The 20,464-nt window shown below is 37.7% G+C and overlaps 1 protein-coding gene and 1 pseudogene across 2 annotated transcripts in view; one reads left to right on the top strand and one right to left on the bottom strand.

The window, feature by feature from the left end:
- The window catches only part of TSG101 (tumor susceptibility 101), a 50,295-nt gene extending 49,071 nt beyond the window's left edge, over nucleotides 1–1,224 (top strand). For both annotated transcript variants that reach the window (XM_059929587.1, XM_059929586.1), the window contains one exon: nucleotides 880–1,224. In XM_059929587.1, the coding sequence (XP_059785570.1) occupies nucleotides 880–969 (90 nt within the window). In that variant the 3' untranslated portion in view covers nucleotides 970–1,224. The remainder of the gene's footprint in view (nucleotides 1–879) is intronic.
- A 1,264-nt stretch (nucleotides 1,225–2,488) lies between these two features.
- Nucleotides 2,489–18,993, bottom strand: LOC132370184 (L-lactate dehydrogenase A-like 6A; annotated as a pseudogene).
- Nucleotides 18,994–20,464: the final 1,471 nt, after the last annotated feature.

Genomic DNA, 20,464 nt, shown 5'->3' with positions numbered 1-20,464 from the left:
TCTTAGACTTGCATAGTTTTATACCTGTTTTCCCAGATCAAACAGCCTTGCGAAGTATTGGGTTTGCCCTGCTGGTTATAGAGCCCTTCTGAATAAAGGTTATTCCAGGCTTAATGCTATTGTACAGACATGAAGATCTGTAAGCCAAGTTTGGCTACTTCTCTCTGTTGGGTCATGAAGAGCATGGCTTTAGGAATAATAGCAGCCTTTGGATATTCAATACAGCTGCTGCTGATGCTTCAGTGCACATGCGAGGCTGGTCAGGTTGCTTGCTGATCTTGCCTATCTTACTATGAGTGTGTGGCCAAACCACTCTTGGACCTGGTGCAAGCACATGAATAGCTGGGACCCTAGAGAGGACTTCCTTTCTGTACACTGTCCCCTGCTTGGGTGGCATAGCCTAGGGAAAGATACACATGGAGAGGCAAGAGAGGTATGCTGTTTGCCAGGCACTGGACAAAAGCTGGCCTTGTGCTATACTCATCCTTGCCCTTCCCCTTTTTTAGCCAAGTGGGGACAAACAGTCACAGTTTGTACAAAAGTTTTTTGTAACTTTTGTTAGGATCACAGTACTAGTTTCCCTGCCATCTTGGTTGTCTCAAGTGCAGCTTGAACTCCTGAGCCAGATCCTGCAATGTGGTGCTTTCCCTGTGAAGAAGGCCTTTGTAGGGTCTCAGAAGACTACTTTCCTTAACACAACCTGCCAGCATCAATCCAGTGAGTTTAAAAAGCCACATGTAATAAAGTATTGGCTCCAAAGGAAAGTTGATATGAGTTTAGGTTCTTAGCTCCCACCTAGGTTACAAACTGTCTGATAGTTCATGCCTGGGCCTGGATCAGAGCCAGTCTAAACTGTTGAAACTTTTTCCCCCTTCACAGCATGTACGTCTTCTGTCCCGTAAACAGTTCCAGCTGAGGGCACTAATGCAGAAAGCAAGAAAGACTGCCGGTCTCAGTGACCTCTACTGACTCCTCTGATACCAGCTGGAGATTGAGCTCTTCTAAAGCATTCTTTTCTTCTCTTCCTTTCTCTTATATCAGTAGGTGCCCAGAATAAGTTATTGCAGTTTATCATTCAAGTGTAAAATATTTTGAATCAATAATATATTTTCTGTTTTCTTTTGGTAAAGACTGGCTTTTATTAATGCACTTTCTATCCTCTGTAAACTCTTTTTGTGCTGAATGTTGGGACTGACTATGCTAAATAAAATTTGTTGCATAATTTTTCTCTTTTACCGAACATCTTTGGGAAAAATATATGAAACCTAAATAAGAAGCTCGGCTTCTAATTTAGCAAAGTATAATATCCATCATGAGTTGAAATTTAGCATTATTTATCCTCTAGCATATAAAGTGAATTCTATTCAATATGGGATATAATAATACCACATAGAAATCTAAATTTTCAAATATTTGAAATTGAAGGATTTGAGTGACTTTTTTTGTGAAAGGTCCTGGGTGGTATCCTCCTACCAGTTCCTGCCTAGATTTGTTTCCTTTCCAGGCCTGACAGAACCATAACTGTTTTCATCAAGAAAGGAGCAGAGTGGCCAGTACCAAGCTACACACCTGAGAATTTATATTAACTAGGCAAGATGGTCTGGCCACAATTAAGGAGGAAGGTACAGTGTACACTGCCTCTCTGCATTTATTGTCATCTGAAGTCAGTCTTTCTGGCGAGTGATTCTGTAGTCAAGATTGTGGCCACCCATCCAATGATCTACATGTCCTATAAAGCTTATCTAGCAGAACAGAATTTTCTCTGTCAAAATGAGAGAGCTAGAAGGTTCAAGAGGTTATAAAGAAATGAACATTCTAATTTAAAATGTTTTAAGGTATTCAGGGAGCCAGGCAGCCTACTCTATACTTCTCCCAAGAGAAGAAAGACCAATTTGGTCTCACTCATCACTGAAGAGTTTGTATAGTTTAGAGCTTTTCTTAGAAAATGAAAATCTACTTGTAAAAATTATCAGAATAGAAACTAGCAAGGCTTAATCTAGTGTTAGGTTTGAAGCTAACATTTAAATGAGGTATTTTTGTGTATACATTTATTTTTACATGGTAAAGGAAGTTACAGCTTTTTTATAGCATACAAATGAACACAGGTTTATCAGCCAGCCAGAACGAAATAATTAGCATACACTTGATGAAAAGAATCATGGTCTCTAAACACAATAAACACACATCATACATTCTTTTGGACCAAATGGCAACTACATATATAATATACAAGGCAAGTACTGGTACATCAGAGGTACCAAAATACCTTATTTGATGCAGTGACTTAGGAATTATAAAAAACAAGTATCATCCAACATTTGAATGCTAAATAAAAGAGCTGAGGGGCTAAATAGAGGAGTCACTCTTCCCTCCTTCTTTTTTCCGACTTTTAGGAATTTGAGTTTATTCAAAAGTTTTACGTTATTTAATCCTGTAAGTAACTACTATCTCTCTTTCGATAACTTCAGAACGGTAGTTTTAAGCAACTTTAAAACTTGTGCTCCTTCTGAATTTCCCAGAGTTTCTGCACCCTTTTTCAGACAGGCCTCTTCTGCAGAGGTCAGCTTTACCTTTATGAGGTCTGTAATAACATTCTCTCCCAGGATACATGGAACACTAAGGTATATTCTTCATTTATTCAATAGTGGCCCTGAAAGTAAAGACTTAAAAATTATTCCTTTCTCTTTTCTTCTAACAAAGGTCTGCAATATGAGAAACAACAGTTGCTGGGTGAATTGAGTATTTAACAGATTTGTAGTATGAACTGTAGCAGAAAAAGATACAAGGAAAGAACAATTTGAAACAGATGACTAGACATATTTATTGTTCAAAATCATCTGCCATCTTCCCACATAGGCCCCAACCTCTTGCCATGTTTGCTGGGACCAACCCTCCTTTTCCTATCTCCTTGCCCCTAAACCACTTCCTATCAGGGAACCACTTCAAAATTCCTATTACTTTATTCCCAGGGATTTAATTCCATTTTACTTTACCTTCTCCCATTCAAACTAGCAAAGGGATCTTATCCAGGCCCCAACTTCCCCCTCCCCAGGAGACCAACTGCTAATACTTTTGTGATCAGTGCTTCTTTCTTAGGTCTCTTCACTGGACCTCATTGAAACTGTTTGTTAGAGAACAACTCAAAATGTGGCAAGACCTACCACAGTGGTTCCCAATGTTACTAGATATTTGTAGAGCTAGTTCACTCAGTTAAATAATAAAGATGCAATAAGACTTTTATCTAATAGAATGTATAAGAAATACCACACTAGGTCAGGACAGAGGTCTACAAAGGTAGGCCTCTTCCTCCTCTACCACCATCCCTTTGTCTCTGTCTCTTCAGCAGCGGCAGCAAAGAACAGATTTTAGGAAGAGAGGTGCTTCCACAAGATCAACTTCAAAAATTTTCATCAATTCTCTTTTACATCTATCTTATGTTGATATTAAATATTTTTTCAAACATAAACATCCTACCTTACTCATGGTGGAAACTGGATGCACTCCTAAGATTCTTCAGAATACTTTGTTAAATCAGCACAGATAGGGCAACACCCCATTTCTTTTTAATCACCTCACAGCCACTGTGGAGTTGGAAGAAATCATGAACATAAGTTAATTTTAGAAGAAATACTTGTCTTTGAACATCCATATTATGGCAGCCTGACAATGCCACAAATCTGAAATGTTTCCATCAATAATTTCTCCTAGGCATTTCTTATAGGAGTTGGTTATGTAAGGTAGGAAAACAGAGTTAATGACGGTAAGTACAGAGATCCAGAAGTTAATGTGAAATCAATTTTACTATTAACAGTAAAGAATATATAGCAACAATTAGAAAAAATATATTGTCAGTTAACAAGTGAGTGCCTGCTATATGGCAGATACTGGGTTAGGCTCAGCAGTGAGTGAGACAGACTTAGTTCCTAACTGCTTAAGAGTTTATAATGTGAATATGATCACACCAAAATAAAAGTAGAAGTGCTAAGGAAAGAAAAGTCCGGCAGATACAACAACATATACTTAAAGGACCCAAGTCTCATCCCTCTGGCACAATTCAGGCTTACAGCTAACTTCCAAGGTACTGAAAATACAAAACATACTACCTGGCAACCACTACTTTGCAGACATTTTCCTCCTGCTCAGGTCTTTATCAGTTCCTTTATCTGAGTTCAGAACCTTCGGAGAGACCACAGCAATGTTCATTCCACTCCACACAGGAACTAAGAAAAAGATACCCCCCAAATCCATTCATTACATAGTATTATATAACAGGTTGTTGTTTTTTTTTAACCTTAGCAAAACTGTTACAATTGCCCTGAGTGGTTTACAACTAGGAACGCTCAACAAAACTATCAAAAATTCAGATGTCTAAGCCCCCTATCCCAAATCGGCTAAATCAAAATCTTCAGGGATGGAGCCCACAATTCTATCGTCTTGGCAGAGATTCTCCAAACAAAGTGACAGTTTTGAAATTTTCAACTATAAGTTTTAACTTTTATCACTTCAAGTCCTTTTCCATAGCCAGGGGTTTGTATTAGATCAATTTCAAGGGTTCTTAGCCAGAAGAAAGTAAGATAAAAAGGACTGCTATCATATTAGCACCCCTCCTCCTCTTCCCTTTAATTTTCTCCAGTTAATAGGAAGAATTCATGTTACCTGAATTACAATACTGACCTTTCTGAACTAGAGTATCCTAAGTTAAATGTAAACTACATCTTGTTACTTAGTGCTGTGTTAAGAAAGTCTTATAATCTTAATTGTACATATATGTAGGATTGTAGTAACATTCTCATTTTTTTCAAACTTGTATTTCTGGTAAGTTATTTTATTATAAAAATAATGTGCTAAAAATTAAAACACTACTAAAAGGACCTAAAGTAGAATAAAAGTCCTTTCACCCAGGAGGTATTTTACTTTATGATTAAATATATGATCTGAAATATATTTCAGAGAGTGTGCACAGCTCAGTGGTACTCTTAGGCTTACCACTTGAGTCTCTGTGCTCTAAAAGGACAAACCATGACAGCTTTCAGAGTGGACTCCAAGCCTCTGCCCAGTCAAGAAATGGAAAGGGGCAGTGGCCAGATTACAGCCACTCCCAATAACTACAGTTTTGGGGAAATGCTCTTAACTTCCATGCTACAAAGTTAAGATACCCACTGAGAAGAAAAAATTCAAGTCAGAAAAAGTTCTCACTTTAAATGATAAACTTTTTTACATTTATCTAAATTAAAACTAAGTCTGATGTTTCGTTGGGGGGAAAAAAACAGTTCTCTATCCAACTCTAGTTACACCATAGTTTCAACAATATCTACCCAACAGAAATAAATTATGACAAACTTTTGTCGCTACTTTGTATAGACTTCTGTGCAGAAACACACACATTCATTCATGCCATTAAAATTTAAACACAAATCAATATCCCTTATCAAGTCTTTCTCTGAAATAATTTTTCTCAGAGAATAATCCATTTAGAGCAAAAATCTTAGTTAAGGGAAACAGAGAAACAAGTATACATGGAATGTAACTGTCAGGCAAAACATAATCAGGCCTTAGTCCCACTAGGCAAGGGAAGAAAATTTGGCATAGTCTGATGTTTTGGGTATGTGAACTATTTTAAACATTATTTTATCAGAATTTTTTTCTCATTGAATTTAAAAAGTGGTAACTATTAGCCAGAAAGTTAGTGCAGATACAGTAATGGCAAACAAGAGAATTTCAACAATAAAAAAGCATTACTAAGGATACACAGAGATACTACATAATATATGAAACAATCCAACAGTACATAATAATCATGAACTTAGATGCAACTCATTGAAATGGCCTCAAAATATATTGGAAAAAAATTGGGAAACGCTAGGTGGATTTGAGTAACTACCTTTATCAGAAACTGACAGATCAGTAATAATTAATTAAAAATTTGTAATTTAGTAAAACTAAACCAAATCAATAAGTGTGAATGGATATAGAAAGATCCTCCAATTAAGTCTATTCCCCCCCCCCCAAATACATAAAGGAACATTTACAAAAACTGTATTAACTAGGTCACAAAGGAGGCCTTAACAGATTTCAAAGAGTGGATGTTAACCTGCATTTCTCTGATCTCAATTGAGCTATGTTAGAATCAACCACAATATAACAAATTTTAAAATGTTTCAAAGCTAAAAGCATACTCTTAACTTGCTGAGTTAAAGAGAAAATAAAACTAGGAATTACAAAATACTTATACCTGAATGACAATAAAAGTGCCACAAAACAAAACAAAAAGTGGTACTTACTGTTAAGTTTATATTCTTAAATGCATTTTTTTAAAAACAAAAAAGATCAAGGATAAGAGTTACTAACCATAAAGTAAAAGGAAGTTTTAAAAAATAAGCAGAAAGTAAGATTAAAAACATCAGTATCAATAAAATAGAAAGTAATTCTTGGAGCGAGGAGGACTAATAAGTTAGAGGAATATCTAGCAAAACGAGGGCACAATGTCCCCAGCAAATAATATTAGGAAACAGGAGAGGTAAGCAGAAATACAGTAAAGGTTTAGAAAGTCATAAAATATGAAACACATGCCAGTATAAAACTTGGATGAAATGGACAGCTAGAAAACTTCCTAAAATGACTTAAGAAGAAATGGAAAATCTGAATAAACAAATTACATTAATGAACTTTTAACAAAAATCTAGCCCCTCACCCTTTCAACTGTTTTGCAAACAAGTTATATCAAAATTTCAAGGAACAGTTTGTTCTTATGCAACCTATTTTATTAGATAACAGAAAAAATTTTTTGGTGGGGCTATAGTAAAACCTTGATACCGAAACTGAGCAAAAGACCAGATAAAAAATAGTAAACTCATATTATTTATTTACACAGATACACAAGTGCTAAATAAAATATTAGCAAATATACTTAAGTGGGGTTTTTGAAAACTACTTCATGACCAAGTAAGTTTTAGCCCAGAAATGCAAAGATGGTTCAATATCAGAAAATATATTAATATATTACACTATGTGAGATTTAAAGAAAAAGATCATTTGAATTGTACAAAAACCTGGTGAAATTCCAAATCCATTAGGGTTTAATAAATGTAAAACTCAACCATCTAAGAAGAAAAGGAAACTTAACCTAAAAAGGTATCTATCAAAAATCCAAAACAAACATCACAAATAATGAAGAAAATTTAGAAGTATTTTCATTACAGTCAGGAACAAGACAAGGATACACCCACTATCACTGTTTCTATTTAACATCTTACTGGAGATCCTCCTAGCCAATGCAATAGGACAGGAAAAAGATAAAGGTCTTAAGTATAGAAAAAAAGGCCTTATTTGGAGATGGTAGGTTTGTCTCATAGAAAATGTCTGGTAATTTGTAAACTATAGAAATTAAAGATCAGAAAGAAAACAAGAAATAACAGAGACTTGTGGGGGACCATTAAACACACCAACATGCGTTATAGTAGTACCAGAAGGAGAGGAAAGGAGTAAACACATTCAAAGAAATAATGGGTGAAACTTCCCAAATATGAAAAACATTAATCTGCACATTCAAGAAGTTTAAGGAACTCCAGGTAGGATATACTGAAAGGGATTCTTACTTAGACACACCATAGTTGAACTGTCAAAAGCCACAGAAAAAATATTGGAAATAGTAGGAGAAAACAGACTCACTGCATACCAGAGAACCAAAATAAGTTAACAGCTAACTTCTAATCTGAAGCAATGGAGGCCAGAAGACAGTTGAATGACATTCAAAGTGCTGGAAGAGAAACTCAACCAAGAGTACTATATGTAGCAAATCCATATTTCAAAAATGAAGGCAGAATAAAGACATTCCCAAATAAATAAACATTGAGAGAATTCACTGCTAGCAGCCGACCTGCCTTACAACAGATACTGAAGAAGTTTCTTCAGGCTGAAAGGAAGTGATACCACGCAGCAATTCATACCAACATGAAGAAAGGAGCACTGGTAATAGTGAAATATAATTTATATAAATGTGTGTGTGTGTGTGTGTGTGTGTATACATACATACACACACATACACCTACCTCTTATTTAAAACACAACTGCATAAAACTATATAAAATTTATTGTTGGGCCTACAAGATATACAGATAGAAGGTATTTGACAATAACAACCAGAAGAGGAAGGGAAAGATACTAGAGTAGAGCAAGGAAGTGACACCAGACAGTAACTCAAATCTAGACAAAGAAATGAATACCAAAAGTGAAAAATAAGGTTAATATAAAAAAAATTCATAAACATATTTTTGTCTTCTCTTTGCTTCTACAAAAGACTTAAGATTATATAAAGCAATAATTATAACACTGTATTGTTGAATTTTTAATACATATAGACATATACAACAATAATAGCACAAAAGTGGGTGAGGGATTGATGCTACAATGGAGCAAAGTTTCTATATTTTATTGGAATTAAGTGTGCAAAAATGTGAAGTACATCCAGGTACCTTAAGCTGATATTGTAACTCCAAGAGCAACCACTAAAAAAAAACCCTCAAAAAACATAATTTAAAATTAAATAATTAAAATGGTACTTTAGAAAATGCAAAAAAAGACAGTAAAGGAGAAACCAAGGAACAAAAGAAGACACAAGACATACAGAAACAGCAAAATGACAGGCATAAATCCAAACATATCACAGTAACAGTAAATGTGAATAAACAGTCCACTCAAAAGGCAGAGATTTTCACACTGCATAAAATGAGATCTAACTATATTGCTCGCTAGAAGAGACACACTTTTTTTTTTTTTTTAGTACTATCTGTATTTTGGGGTCATTATCCTATTTTAATTTTTTTTTTAATTGAAGTATAGTTGATTTACAATATTGTGTTTCAGGTGTACAGAAAGTAATTCAGATGTATATATGTATTTTTTCAAATTGTGTTCCATCATAGGTTATTACAAGATATTGAATATAGTTCCCTGCACTATACCGTAAATCCTTGTTGCTTATCTATTTTATGTATAGTAGTTTGTATCTGTTAATCCCATATCCTTATTTATCCCTCCCTACCTCCCTCTCCCCTTTGGTAACCATAAGTTTGTTTTCTATGTCTGTGAGTCTATTTCTGTTTTGTAAATAAGTTCATTTATATCATTTCTTTTAGATTCCATATAGGAGTGATATCATATAATATTTGTCTTTCTCTGTCTGACTTACTTCACGTAGTATGATATTCTTCTAGGTCCATCCATGTTGCTGCAAATGGCAATACTTCATTCTTTTTTAGGGCTGAGTAATATTCCATTGTATATATGTGCCATATCTTCTTAAACGATTCACTCAGTATGATAATCTCTAGGTCCATCCATGTTGGCATTATTTCACTCTTTATTTCATACATACACACACACACACACACACCACATCATCTTTATCCATTCATCTGCAGTGGACATTTAGGTTGTTTCCATGTCTTGGCTATTGTAAATAGTGCTGCTGTGAACATAGGGGTGCATGCATCTTTTCAGATTATAGTTTTCTCTGGATATATGCCCAGGAGTGAAATTGCTGGATCATATGGCAACTCTATTTTTAGTTTTTTGAGGAACCTCCATTCTGTTTTCCATAATGGCTGCACCAACTGACATCCCCATCAACAGTGTAGGAGGGTTCCCTTTTCTCCACACCCTCTCAACATGTTATTTGCAGACATTTTAATAACAGCCATTCTGGCCGGTGTGAGGTGATATCTCATTGTCATTTTGATTTGCATTTCTCTGATGATTAGTGATGTTAAGTATCTTTTCATGTGCCTGCCTATTGGCCATCTGTATGTCTTCTTTGGAGAAATGTCTACTTAGGCCTTCTGCCCAATTTTTGATTGGGTTGTTTGTTGTTTTGTTATTGAGTTGTATAAGCTGTTTTTGTTTTTTTTTAAATTTTATTTATTTATTTTTATTTATTTATGGCTGTGTTGGGTCTTCGTTTCTGTGCGAGGGCTTTCTCTAGTTGCGGCAAGCGGGGGCCACTCTTCATCGCGGTGCGCGGGCCTCTCACTATCGCGGCCTCTCGTTGCGGAGCACAGGCTCCAGACGCGCAGGCTCAGTAATTGTGGCTCACGGGCCTAGTTGCTCCGCGGCATGTGGGATCTTCCCAGACCAGGGCTCGAACCCGTGTCCCCTGCATTGGCAGGCAGATTCTCAACCGCTGCGCCACCAGGGAAGCCCCAGCTGTTTCTATAGTTTGGAAATTAAGCCCTTGTCGGTCACATCATTTGCAGATATTTCCTTCTGGTCCACAGATTGTCTTTTTGTTGATGGTTTCCTTTGCTGTGCAAAAGACTTTAAGTTTGATTAGGTCCCATTTATTTATTTTCGCTTTTATCTCTATTGCCTTGGTAGACTGACCTAAGAAAACACTGGTATGATCTATGTCAGAGAATGCTTTGCCTATGTTCTCTTCTAGGAGTTTTATGGTGTCATGTCTTATATTTTAGTCTTTAAGCCATTTGAGTTTATTTTTGTGTATGGTGTAAGGCTGTGTTCCAACTTCACTGATTTCCATGCAGCTGTCAACCCTTCCCAACACCACTTGCTAAAGAGACTGTCTTTTCCTCACTGTATAATCTTGCCTCTTTTGTCATAGATTAATTGACCATGGGTGTGTGGGTTTATTTCTGGGCTCTCTATTCTGTTCCATTGATTCATATGTCTGTTTTTGGGCCAATACCACACTGTTTTGATTACTGTCGCTTTGCAGTACTGTCTGAAGTCTGGGAGGGTTATGCCTCCTGCTTTGTTCTTTTTCCTCAGGATTGCTTTGGCAATTCTGGGTCTTTTATGGTTCCATATAAATTTTAGGATTATTTGTTCTAGTTCTATGAAAAATGTCATGGGTAATTTGACAGGGATCACATTATATCTGTAGCTTGCTTTGGTAGTATGGCCATTTTAACAATATTAATTCTTCCAATCCAAGAGCATGGGATAGCTTTCCATTTCTTTGAATCATTTTTTGATTTCCTCTATCAATGTTTTATGGTTTTCAGCATATAGGTCTTTCACTTCCTTGGTTTATTCCTAGGGGTTTTTTTTATTTTTATTTTTTTATTTTATTTTTGGCCATGCTGCGCGGCATGCGGTATCTTAGTTCCCGACCAGGGATCGAACCCGTGTCCCCTGCCCCCTGCCCCGGGCCGAGGAAGTGCGGAGTCTTAACCACTGGACCGCCAGGGAAGTCCCGGGTTTTTTTTTAAACGTAATTTTAAACAGGATTTTTTTTAACTTTCTCTGATATTTGATTGTTAGTGTAGAGAAATGTAACTGATTTCTGTATATTAACTTGTATCCTGCTACCTTGCTGAATTCATTTGTTAGTTCTAATAGTTTTTGTGTGGTCTTTATTATTCTCTACATAGAGTATCATGTCATCTGCAAATAGTGACAGTTTTACCTGTTCCCTTCCAATCTGCATACCTTTTATTTCTTTTTCTTGTCTAATTGCTGTGGCTGGGACTTCAATACTACGTTGAATAGAAGTGCTGAGAGTGGGTTTCCCTGGTGGCTCAGTGGTGAAGAATCCGCCTGCCAATGCAGGGAACACGGGTTCGAGCCCTGGCCTGGGAAGATCCCACGTGCTGCAGAGCAACTAAGCCCGTGAGCCACAGCTACTGAGCCTACGAACCACAACTACTGAGCCCATGTGCCACAACTACTGAAGCCCGTGTGCCTAGAGCCCGTGCTCCGCAACAAGAGAAGCCACCGCAGTGAGAAGCCCACACACCGCGACGAAGAGTAGCCCCCAATCGCCGCAACTAGAGAAAGCCCACGTGCAGCAACAAAAACCCAATGTAGCCAAAAATAAATAAATAAATAAATAAATAAATAAATAAATAAATAAATAAATTTATTTTTATAAAATACAGTAATTTGGCTGAATATCACAACCTAGATTTCTGAGCTCCAGACTCATAATCAGCTACCAGCTACCTGTTTGATATCTCCTCTTGAGTATCTTTTCAGATATCTCAAATTTAACATGTCCCAATTGGAAATCTTGGTTTTTCTCCCCTAAACTCAACACTCCCTCCTACTTCCTTCACTGACTCCCACCTCCTTGAAAGCATCACAATTCAGATAAATGGAACTACCATCCAATCAATCGCTCAAGGTAAAAATCCAGAAGTCATTTTTTACTCTTCCCTGTCCCTCACTATACAAAATCTGTCAGTGGTCCTGCATGTTTTATTTCCAAAGTATATCTTAAATTTGTCCACTTTGTGCATGCACCAGTGAGGAGTCTAGTACAATCTTGGAGGGTTAGTCAATAACGTATTGTGCTTTCACTTCAGCACCCTCAGCAATCTGGAAAACAGCTCAGATATGAAAGTCTTTAGTTTGTAAAACTTGGATTTACACACTACGATTCAGCAAATTATCTTTTCATATACGCTAGTATTTAAAGAAATCTTCATTATGGTACACACACTGATTATGCAAAATACATGTTAAATTAACAAAACAGGAAGCGATTCTGGCTATATCGGTAGTTTAGAGTTTAATACCCATTATTTTTCTCTACCAAGTTACTAAACGCACCCCCACACACAAAAAAAATTATTATTCACTGAACAGCCAAAATAAAGGTGACCTGGATTGGAAACAATAATCACTTTGCAGTGGAGACTGTGTTAGATAATACTGGAAATCATTAATTTAAACATGGACACATTTCTCTGGATTAAATTAAGGTATGTTTCTCTTTATCTGGCCTGCACCTGCTGTGATAATCACTATGTTGAGTTTGCAGTGACAAAATAATCTGGGGAAAGATTGGAATAGAAAACATTACAGGAGAAAACATCTAAAATTTGAGTACACATTTCCTGTTCAGCTCAATCACCACACTTTTTACTAAAAAGTGAGCTCCCTTAGATCTTCTACTATGCCCATAGCACTCTTAATTTCAGGAAATTAGTACTAAATTTTCCTTGTACATTTGTTTTAACAACCTCCTAACATACATACCTCTTGCACTTTATAGAATAAAAGGTCAAAATGTACATTGTTCTGGTAAATGAGAATGTTTACTTAGAGATAGATGTGGTATGAAAAGACCCTTGAACAGGGATATATTGGTTCATTCATTTGTTCATACAATTACCTCCTGGGAGCCAAGTAAATAAAGTACAGTAGTTAAGAGCTTAGGCTTTTGAGTCAAAACAAAGGGATCAAATTCTTACTCCATCACTTTTATTTAACCTTGATGTGCAGGTGCATCATCTGTGAAACATCACAGAATTGTGCTGAGGTTATTAAATAAAATAAAGTGCTTTAGCTCAGTGGCTGGCACAAAATGGGCAATCAATTAATGATTACTGTCATGATAATTACTATTACTGCTGCTCACAGGAACTCACTCTGGTGCTGTAGAAAGCCCTGTAGACAAATTAAGTATAACCTAATGAAATCTGAACATGTTATGAGACTACAGGGTAGGGAGCAACCAACTTTATAACAATTGGGGAAGTCATGATATAAAGATATGATTTTCTTAGATATTTATTAATGTACTATTAGAATATTTATAGTATTTAGCTATGACAGTAACCTTTGCTGGAAAAAATATTTAGGATTTTCATGAAAGGGCTGCCATGTTACAGACCCACTGTCTCACCCATTAATTTGCCTTCATCAGCATCCACAAAGGCAAGTTCATCACTCAAGCCCTAACAAGACATTAGTCAAGTGGGAGAGGGGGGCGTCTGGATTAACTGGAGAATGAAAGAAAATTCTTATACTGGCAATCTATATCTACCTTATGAATTATCAGACTCAGGGAAGACATAATGAATCTGTTCAACATTTCATCATGATATAAAAGTCCAAACTAGAAGAGATACAAGCTACAAGGAGGAAAGCTTCAGCTCACAATTAGGAAACCAAACAGAGAGGCCATTTAATAAACAGAACAGTCTCTGAAGGTAGTGAACACCTCTTCAATTTAAGCTGAGGCTGCACAATGATAAAGAAGGGATTCTGGAGAAGGAATTTCTCACCGGACTACTAGCTCCTAGAGAAGAGGAAGTCATTCATTTTCACTCATCTGGTGCTTAGCATTAACCTGGCACATAGACGCTCAATAAAAGTTTTTTGAATAAATAGATTAAAACATAGGGCCCTTTCCAACTCTAAAATTTTATAGTTCTTTAATCAAGCAATGTTACATGCAAAAAGGAATCAGTACTATATATTTCTAGCATGCTACTTCATATGTAATAAAGGAGGAAAATAGTACTATATATTTCTAGCATGCTACTTCATATGTAATAAAGGAGGAAAATTATATATTGTATTTGCAAAAGAAACTCTAGCGGATACACAAGAAACTGACAAATGGTTTCCTAAAGTGGAATTTAGGGGAAAGGTTGGATGGAAACAGGATGAAAGTGTGACTTCTCTATGTATATCTTTTTTTTTTTTAAACATCTTTATTGGAGTATAATTGGTTTACAATGGTGTGTTAGTTTCTGCTTTATAACAAAGTGAATCAGCTATACATATTATGTATATCTTTTTATATTACTTGTATTTTTTAACCTTGTGAATGTATTACCTTTTGAAAAATAATGTTGTAAACAACTACATATTATCTTTATTATATATTATTAAAATCTTCACTGAAAAAAACCAAGGCTTTGAGCTAGTACTTAGAAATAAATGATCAAGTATCCATAATTTAAGTACATGTCCAACTTACATTGTTGGATCTTTTTACTTTATTCTAACTAATGGAAATTCAAAGCCAAGCACTTTAAACTTGATTATAATTTATTAGCCTAGAAGTCTAAACTGTATCACAAGGAAAAGGTTGTTGCTTAATGAGATGCCAATGCTTTCTGGATACTCTAAATTATTTACAGAGATTATAGTAGCATGGAGCAGAATTACACTATTGACAAAATTACCTTTGAAACATAGTTTTTAAAATGTTCTGTGTAGAAATGAGCACACCTAGCACTCAGATCTTGGGTTATAATATCATACTCCAATAAAAGGAATCAGGGATCCTTGGGGAAAAAAAAAAGGCTGATTTACGACTGAAGCAGAAAATATACAACGAGAAGAAGCTGAAAGATCTTATATGCCAGAAACTAGAGAAGTGCTCAAACTAAACAAAAACCCTATGTTGATGGGGGTATGTCAAAGGGACACAGTAGTCAACTGAATGAGCTCCCAATGGCCAAAGCTGGAACAACTTGAGAAACAAAATAAAGATGCACTTAATTATAACCCAAAATATAAAATAAAATTCATGAGCCCATACTGATATTAGTAAATGACTGAATGAATTAATAAAAAGGAGAGAAAAGACAAATCTCCCATGCAGAAGAATCCCAAATAATTTATGAAGATACTCTACTCCCAAGGAGAGGGAACATAACTCCCCACTCCCTAAGTGTGGGCTGTACATAGAGACTTCCTTCCAAAGAGCACAGCATGGAAAGATGGAAAAAAGAGTAACTTTACAGTAGAGAAACCTAACACTACCTCAGCAAGTGACTGAGGTCAACATCAACTGTAATAAATCATGTTGATAGTATGTACTCTGGAAATGATGTGATGAAAATGCTACCTAACCTCTGTGTCTTCCTCCCCAAAATCCATTATTTCAGTCTAACCATGAGAAAAACACCAGACAAATTCCAATAGAGGAGCATTCTACAAAATATCTGACCAGTACTCCTCAAAACTGCCAAAGTCATCAAAAACAAGGAAAGCCTCAGGAATTCCCTGGTGGCCCAGTGGTTAGGATTCAGTGCTTTCACTGCCAGGGCCCGGGTTCAACCCCTGGTTGGGCAACTATGATCCTGCAAGCCGTGCGGCGTGGCTGGGGAAAAAAAATACACAAGGAAAGCCTAAAAAAGAAATTGTCACAGTCTAGAGGAGTCTAAGGAGACATGAATGACTAAATGTAACGTAGTATCCTGGAAGGGATACTAAAACAGAAAAAGAACATTAGGTAAAAACCAAAGTATGGACTTCAGTTAATGACAATGTATCATGTATATATTATCTGTATACACTTATCTATTCATGCAACTTGAGACAGTCTGTGGCTTTTTTCTCCTCTATAAAATAGATCTAATAATTACTTTTCAGGGCTGTCAGATAATGTATACAAAGCATATTGTTATTATCATTATAATCAATGTTGTAAACAAATGTGTTGGTTTTCATGTATGTGTATTCTTCTTAGCAATGAGGACACTGCTGACAAAGGCATTATAGCTGGTAGGACAAAATGAGTCATGAGGAATTCATATGATTGCCGGAAGCAGCAGTTGACAGTACCTGACGCTCTCGGTGCCTTATGTCATTTAGACGTGAAATCCAGGCCTAATCCTTTAAATCCAATAAATCATGCCAGGATTAAAGGCTACAGAAAGGTAGCTTGAAGAAATCTTATAGATATTCCATCAATAAAAGCAAATCATAGCTAAAAGAGTTTATTATGATTTACCAAAACGTTATGTGTTCAGATCAGGGTAATATTCTTAGCAAGGAGTCAGATCTTTTTAGTCCTGTGTCTCTCCATTAAAAGTGGAAGCTAACTTTATTAGCGACATCAATACTAAGAAAACTAAACACTAAAACTAACCTAACATGAATAAAGAAGGAAGGGAAATAAAAATAGAGACCAGGAAATGGGAGAGAGATTTTTAAAGGAAAAAGATTATTGTATTTGTTACTAGTAGGACACCTACCACAACTGACAAGTTGCACACTCTTTTTCTGCCACCTATTTCTCCAGTTGTTTTACTTGTGAGCAGAGTTTCCTAGTCAAGCAAAGGGGGACCTCATAGTATCACCACATTGAGTGAAAGTGAAATGTCAACATGCTTTCACATAGAGACGCTTCTAACACATAGGATACCATCATAAGAACTAGAAAAAGCAGCCCCCTCTGGGTGGAACAATTAGAAAAGAGCACCTGTTCCTCTGGGTTAAGCCAGCAGGGGCTGGATAGGCCCCCACTCACCTCTTGAACTAGACACAACCTGCACAACGATATGTGGTGGCCTTGCCTCCAACTAAGGAAAACTTGGTTAACCCAATGGCACAGAGCACATAACTTACTTTTTCTGGGGGGTGGGGGAAAAGGTCGATTTTTAATAACTGCTTTTATCACCAGGTTAAGTCATGCAGTTACAAAGTAGTTAGAAATTTCTGAAAGGATATTATTGTTAAAAAAGACTCATTCTTACATAAATAATATCTAGTACTTCATTGGGACACTAATGTTCAAAAGGTCCTGACCAAACAACACCCAAACAAAACACAACCCTAGGTTGTTTCCAGCCCACTGGGAATGAAGCCGTGCGCAGAAGATGAGGCCTGTAAAAGACGACACAAAGTCAGGGCGAGTCAGAGCCTTTGGTAATGCTCAGGGCCGCCAGCCAGACTCCAAAGACAGAGCTCAAGTGGTTTCTCCTGAGACACTCTACTTGAATTATTGTTCAATTAGTCAACACAACACATCTTCAAAAGAGAACAATTAACATGATAAGGAGATGACTGCATTCTTTGGACTGTATGTCATAATTGTGGTTAGTAAATTCTGACAGTCTTAACAAAAACAGCCTCCATCATTTGCAGGTATGAAGATAACTTAATTCTCTACCAGGCTTTTTATTTTTGCTGGATGACAAAATGCGATTGACAAGCTATAAATGATACTGTTTTATGTTACAAAAACACTAGCTTTTTTCATTTATTATATTTACAGGCATTCACTGCTTGAGTCAAGGTTAGGCTTGTTAAGTGATTAAAGGCAATTTTATTACAGCAGCATGTATTTTATTCTAAAAGAATAAAATGCATAAAGAGAAAGTTTTTTTGTTTGTAACCTGTCAAAAACTGAGTTATTTTGCTGATGTAAAATACCAGTAACTCACTTGAGGACCATGCTACCTTCCGAAAATGCCATGTACTTGCTTCTTAAATGTGTCAAAGCACTTGATAGACTTGTCCAGAGCTGAAGCGGCAAGCTACTGACTGCTCTTGGACAACAGGTGCTTCCCCGGGGCTACAGCTGACTGTGCTGGGAAGCAGCCATGGAGCAAGGCAGCACAGGCAGATGGAAAAGAACTTTTTATTTAAAGGCAAAATGCCCAAATGGCCCTCTGGCATAGCTAATTTCTACTATCACGTATTCGCTTATATATGGGCCCCTAACCTGAATTTTTTTCTTCTTAAGGGGCTGATTTGGATTAACTTGTTGAGAATGGTGTATAACTTACGTTTAATAAGATGCTGACAGCACAGGCCATAGCAACTGATCCACCTCCTTACTGGGATGAATGGCCTCTTCTGAAACGAAAATCTTAAATTCACGCTTGACGGTCGCCATCTTGAGGAAAAACTGCAAAGCCACAAAGCCACTTCCGATTGATCTGGAATTGGTCTGTAGTGAGAGGGCGCATATAGAAAACTCCTGGGCCCCGGTGGGTAAGGAGGCGCTGCAGACACACAGGGAACGACAAAGATGACCAGCAAAGCAGCTGGATAATTTCTGGCCAGCAGCAGCCCAGCATCCAGGAGGCAAACCAAGGGGAGGAGGAAGGTGGGTCCAGTGAAGAGGGGTTGAGAGGGAGTGAAGGAAGGAAAAGGGTCTGCTCCACCAAAAATGAGACCTACCACTGGTAAAGTTATTTCAGCCTTTGCCCTGAAGCCTCTGCTCTTCCTTCCCTCCGCGCCCCGCGCCCCCATTCTTCTCCTCCCCCGGCTCTTAGCTCCAGGACCGAGCCCAGGGTCCGCGAGCCCAGAGTCCCCAGGCTCCGGGCCTAGGACGTCCAGGCGCGCGGTACTTCTCGCCACCCTCACACGGGTGAAGGGCCAGCCGCCCCTCAGCGGGATGCATGCCGCCTGCAGGGGACACAGAGTCAATGCCAGGCAAAAAACATACACTCCGGCGGCCCCCACTCTCCCGCTAGCCCGCAGCACTCCCGCGGCCCTGCTCATGGCCGCCGGAGGAAGAGGAAGAAAATGGAGGAAAGCAGAGGGAAAGCTGATTGAAGCTCAGAGGAGGAAAACCTTTGGCTACTGAGGCTGCGCAGGGCGGCGCCCAGCCCGTGCGGACCTCGCGGGGGCCAAGCGCGCCAGGTGCAGGCGCGAGGCCTGCAGGCGAGCTCTGCGGCACTGCACCTGCGCCTGCTGCCTGTTGCAGGTTGAGGTTCCTGTGGCTGGTGGGTTTCAGAGAGGCTCCTTGGGCTCCAAGCGCACGAGGTGCAGCAGGCACACTGAACTAGAGGGACTCAGCTATCAAACGGAGTGTTCCTTGCCCAGAATCCATCCACCAGGGAGCCCAAGTAAATTTATTTCTAACGAAACCTTGTCTAGATGTATCGGATAAGGGCTTTTTGACTCTTGATTGGGAATTCTTCACCAGGGCTGTGGGAGAAAGGGATCTCAGGGCTGTTTACCACCCAAATATGAGCTTAAGTAGAAAAAACAAAATTTTTAATTTAAACCCTCTATGCAAAGGAGATTTTTAAATAAGATACAAAACCCTAAGAATTTGATCAGGGCAGTGCTAATTGATAACCATATATACAATTGATAACCATTTCTACAACTCATTATTTGTGAAGTCATTAAATGTAGAATCTAATAAAATCCCCCTCTCATCCATTAATTTGGGATGAACCAAGGTTTCCACTTCTCCTCCCACCACATTCTACCCAATTAACTGTTTTCTTACTCATTTGTGAATCATAAAACATAATACACATCTGACAAATTCTTTTACAAAACGTAGAGCAGGGTTTCTCAACCTTTTTTCATTATCTTTCCCTCAAGAGCTTCTTCAGACATTAACCCTAATCGTTCAGCTCCCTCACCTGCCCCCACAGCATGAGATTAAATATTCTGGAGTGAGACTTTTGTCTGGTAGGGTTGAGCTTTGGAGAGCCAAACCCTTGTAATATCAAAGATTTTTTTCACCAACCCCCCAACCAAGAACCAATTTTCACCCCCTTGGGGCAATATTGCTCCAGCTGAGAACACATGATGTACAGCAGTTTTATTTCCTAGAATATTCCCTGTAGAAAGTGTATTTTGCAGCTTTTTGATCTCTGCAAGGATCTCCTAAAATGAAGCTTTAATTTGGTGTAAGAGAGGAGCTTAAAACAAGACAAAATCCACAGAAGACTCCCCTCTCCCCCATCCTAACTGAACTCTCATGACCATATTTTGTACATTCAAGGGAAGAGTTGAAAAAAAAGTAAAGACAACAAAATAATGGGAAACTAATTATGTTCAGTAATAGATGACTGAAATGAAAGCTATTAAATAGCAAGAATAACAGAGAGTGAACCGTAACTCTCTGACCAAATGGGTTTGCCTCCACTAGAGCCATGTAAGTCCTCAGGGTCTGCATATATGCCTTCTAATTTTTCCCACTGGTCCTGTCCTAGTCTAATTTGTAAATTAC

The sequence above is a fragment of the Balaenoptera ricei genome, chromosome 8 (genome assembly GCF_028023285.1).
Source record: "Balaenoptera ricei isolate mBalRic1 chromosome 8, mBalRic1.hap2, whole genome shotgun sequence".
NCBI lineage: Eukaryota > Metazoa > Chordata > Mammalia > Artiodactyla > Balaenopteridae > Balaenoptera > Balaenoptera ricei.
This window is presented reverse-complemented; position numbering and strand designations above follow the sequence as displayed.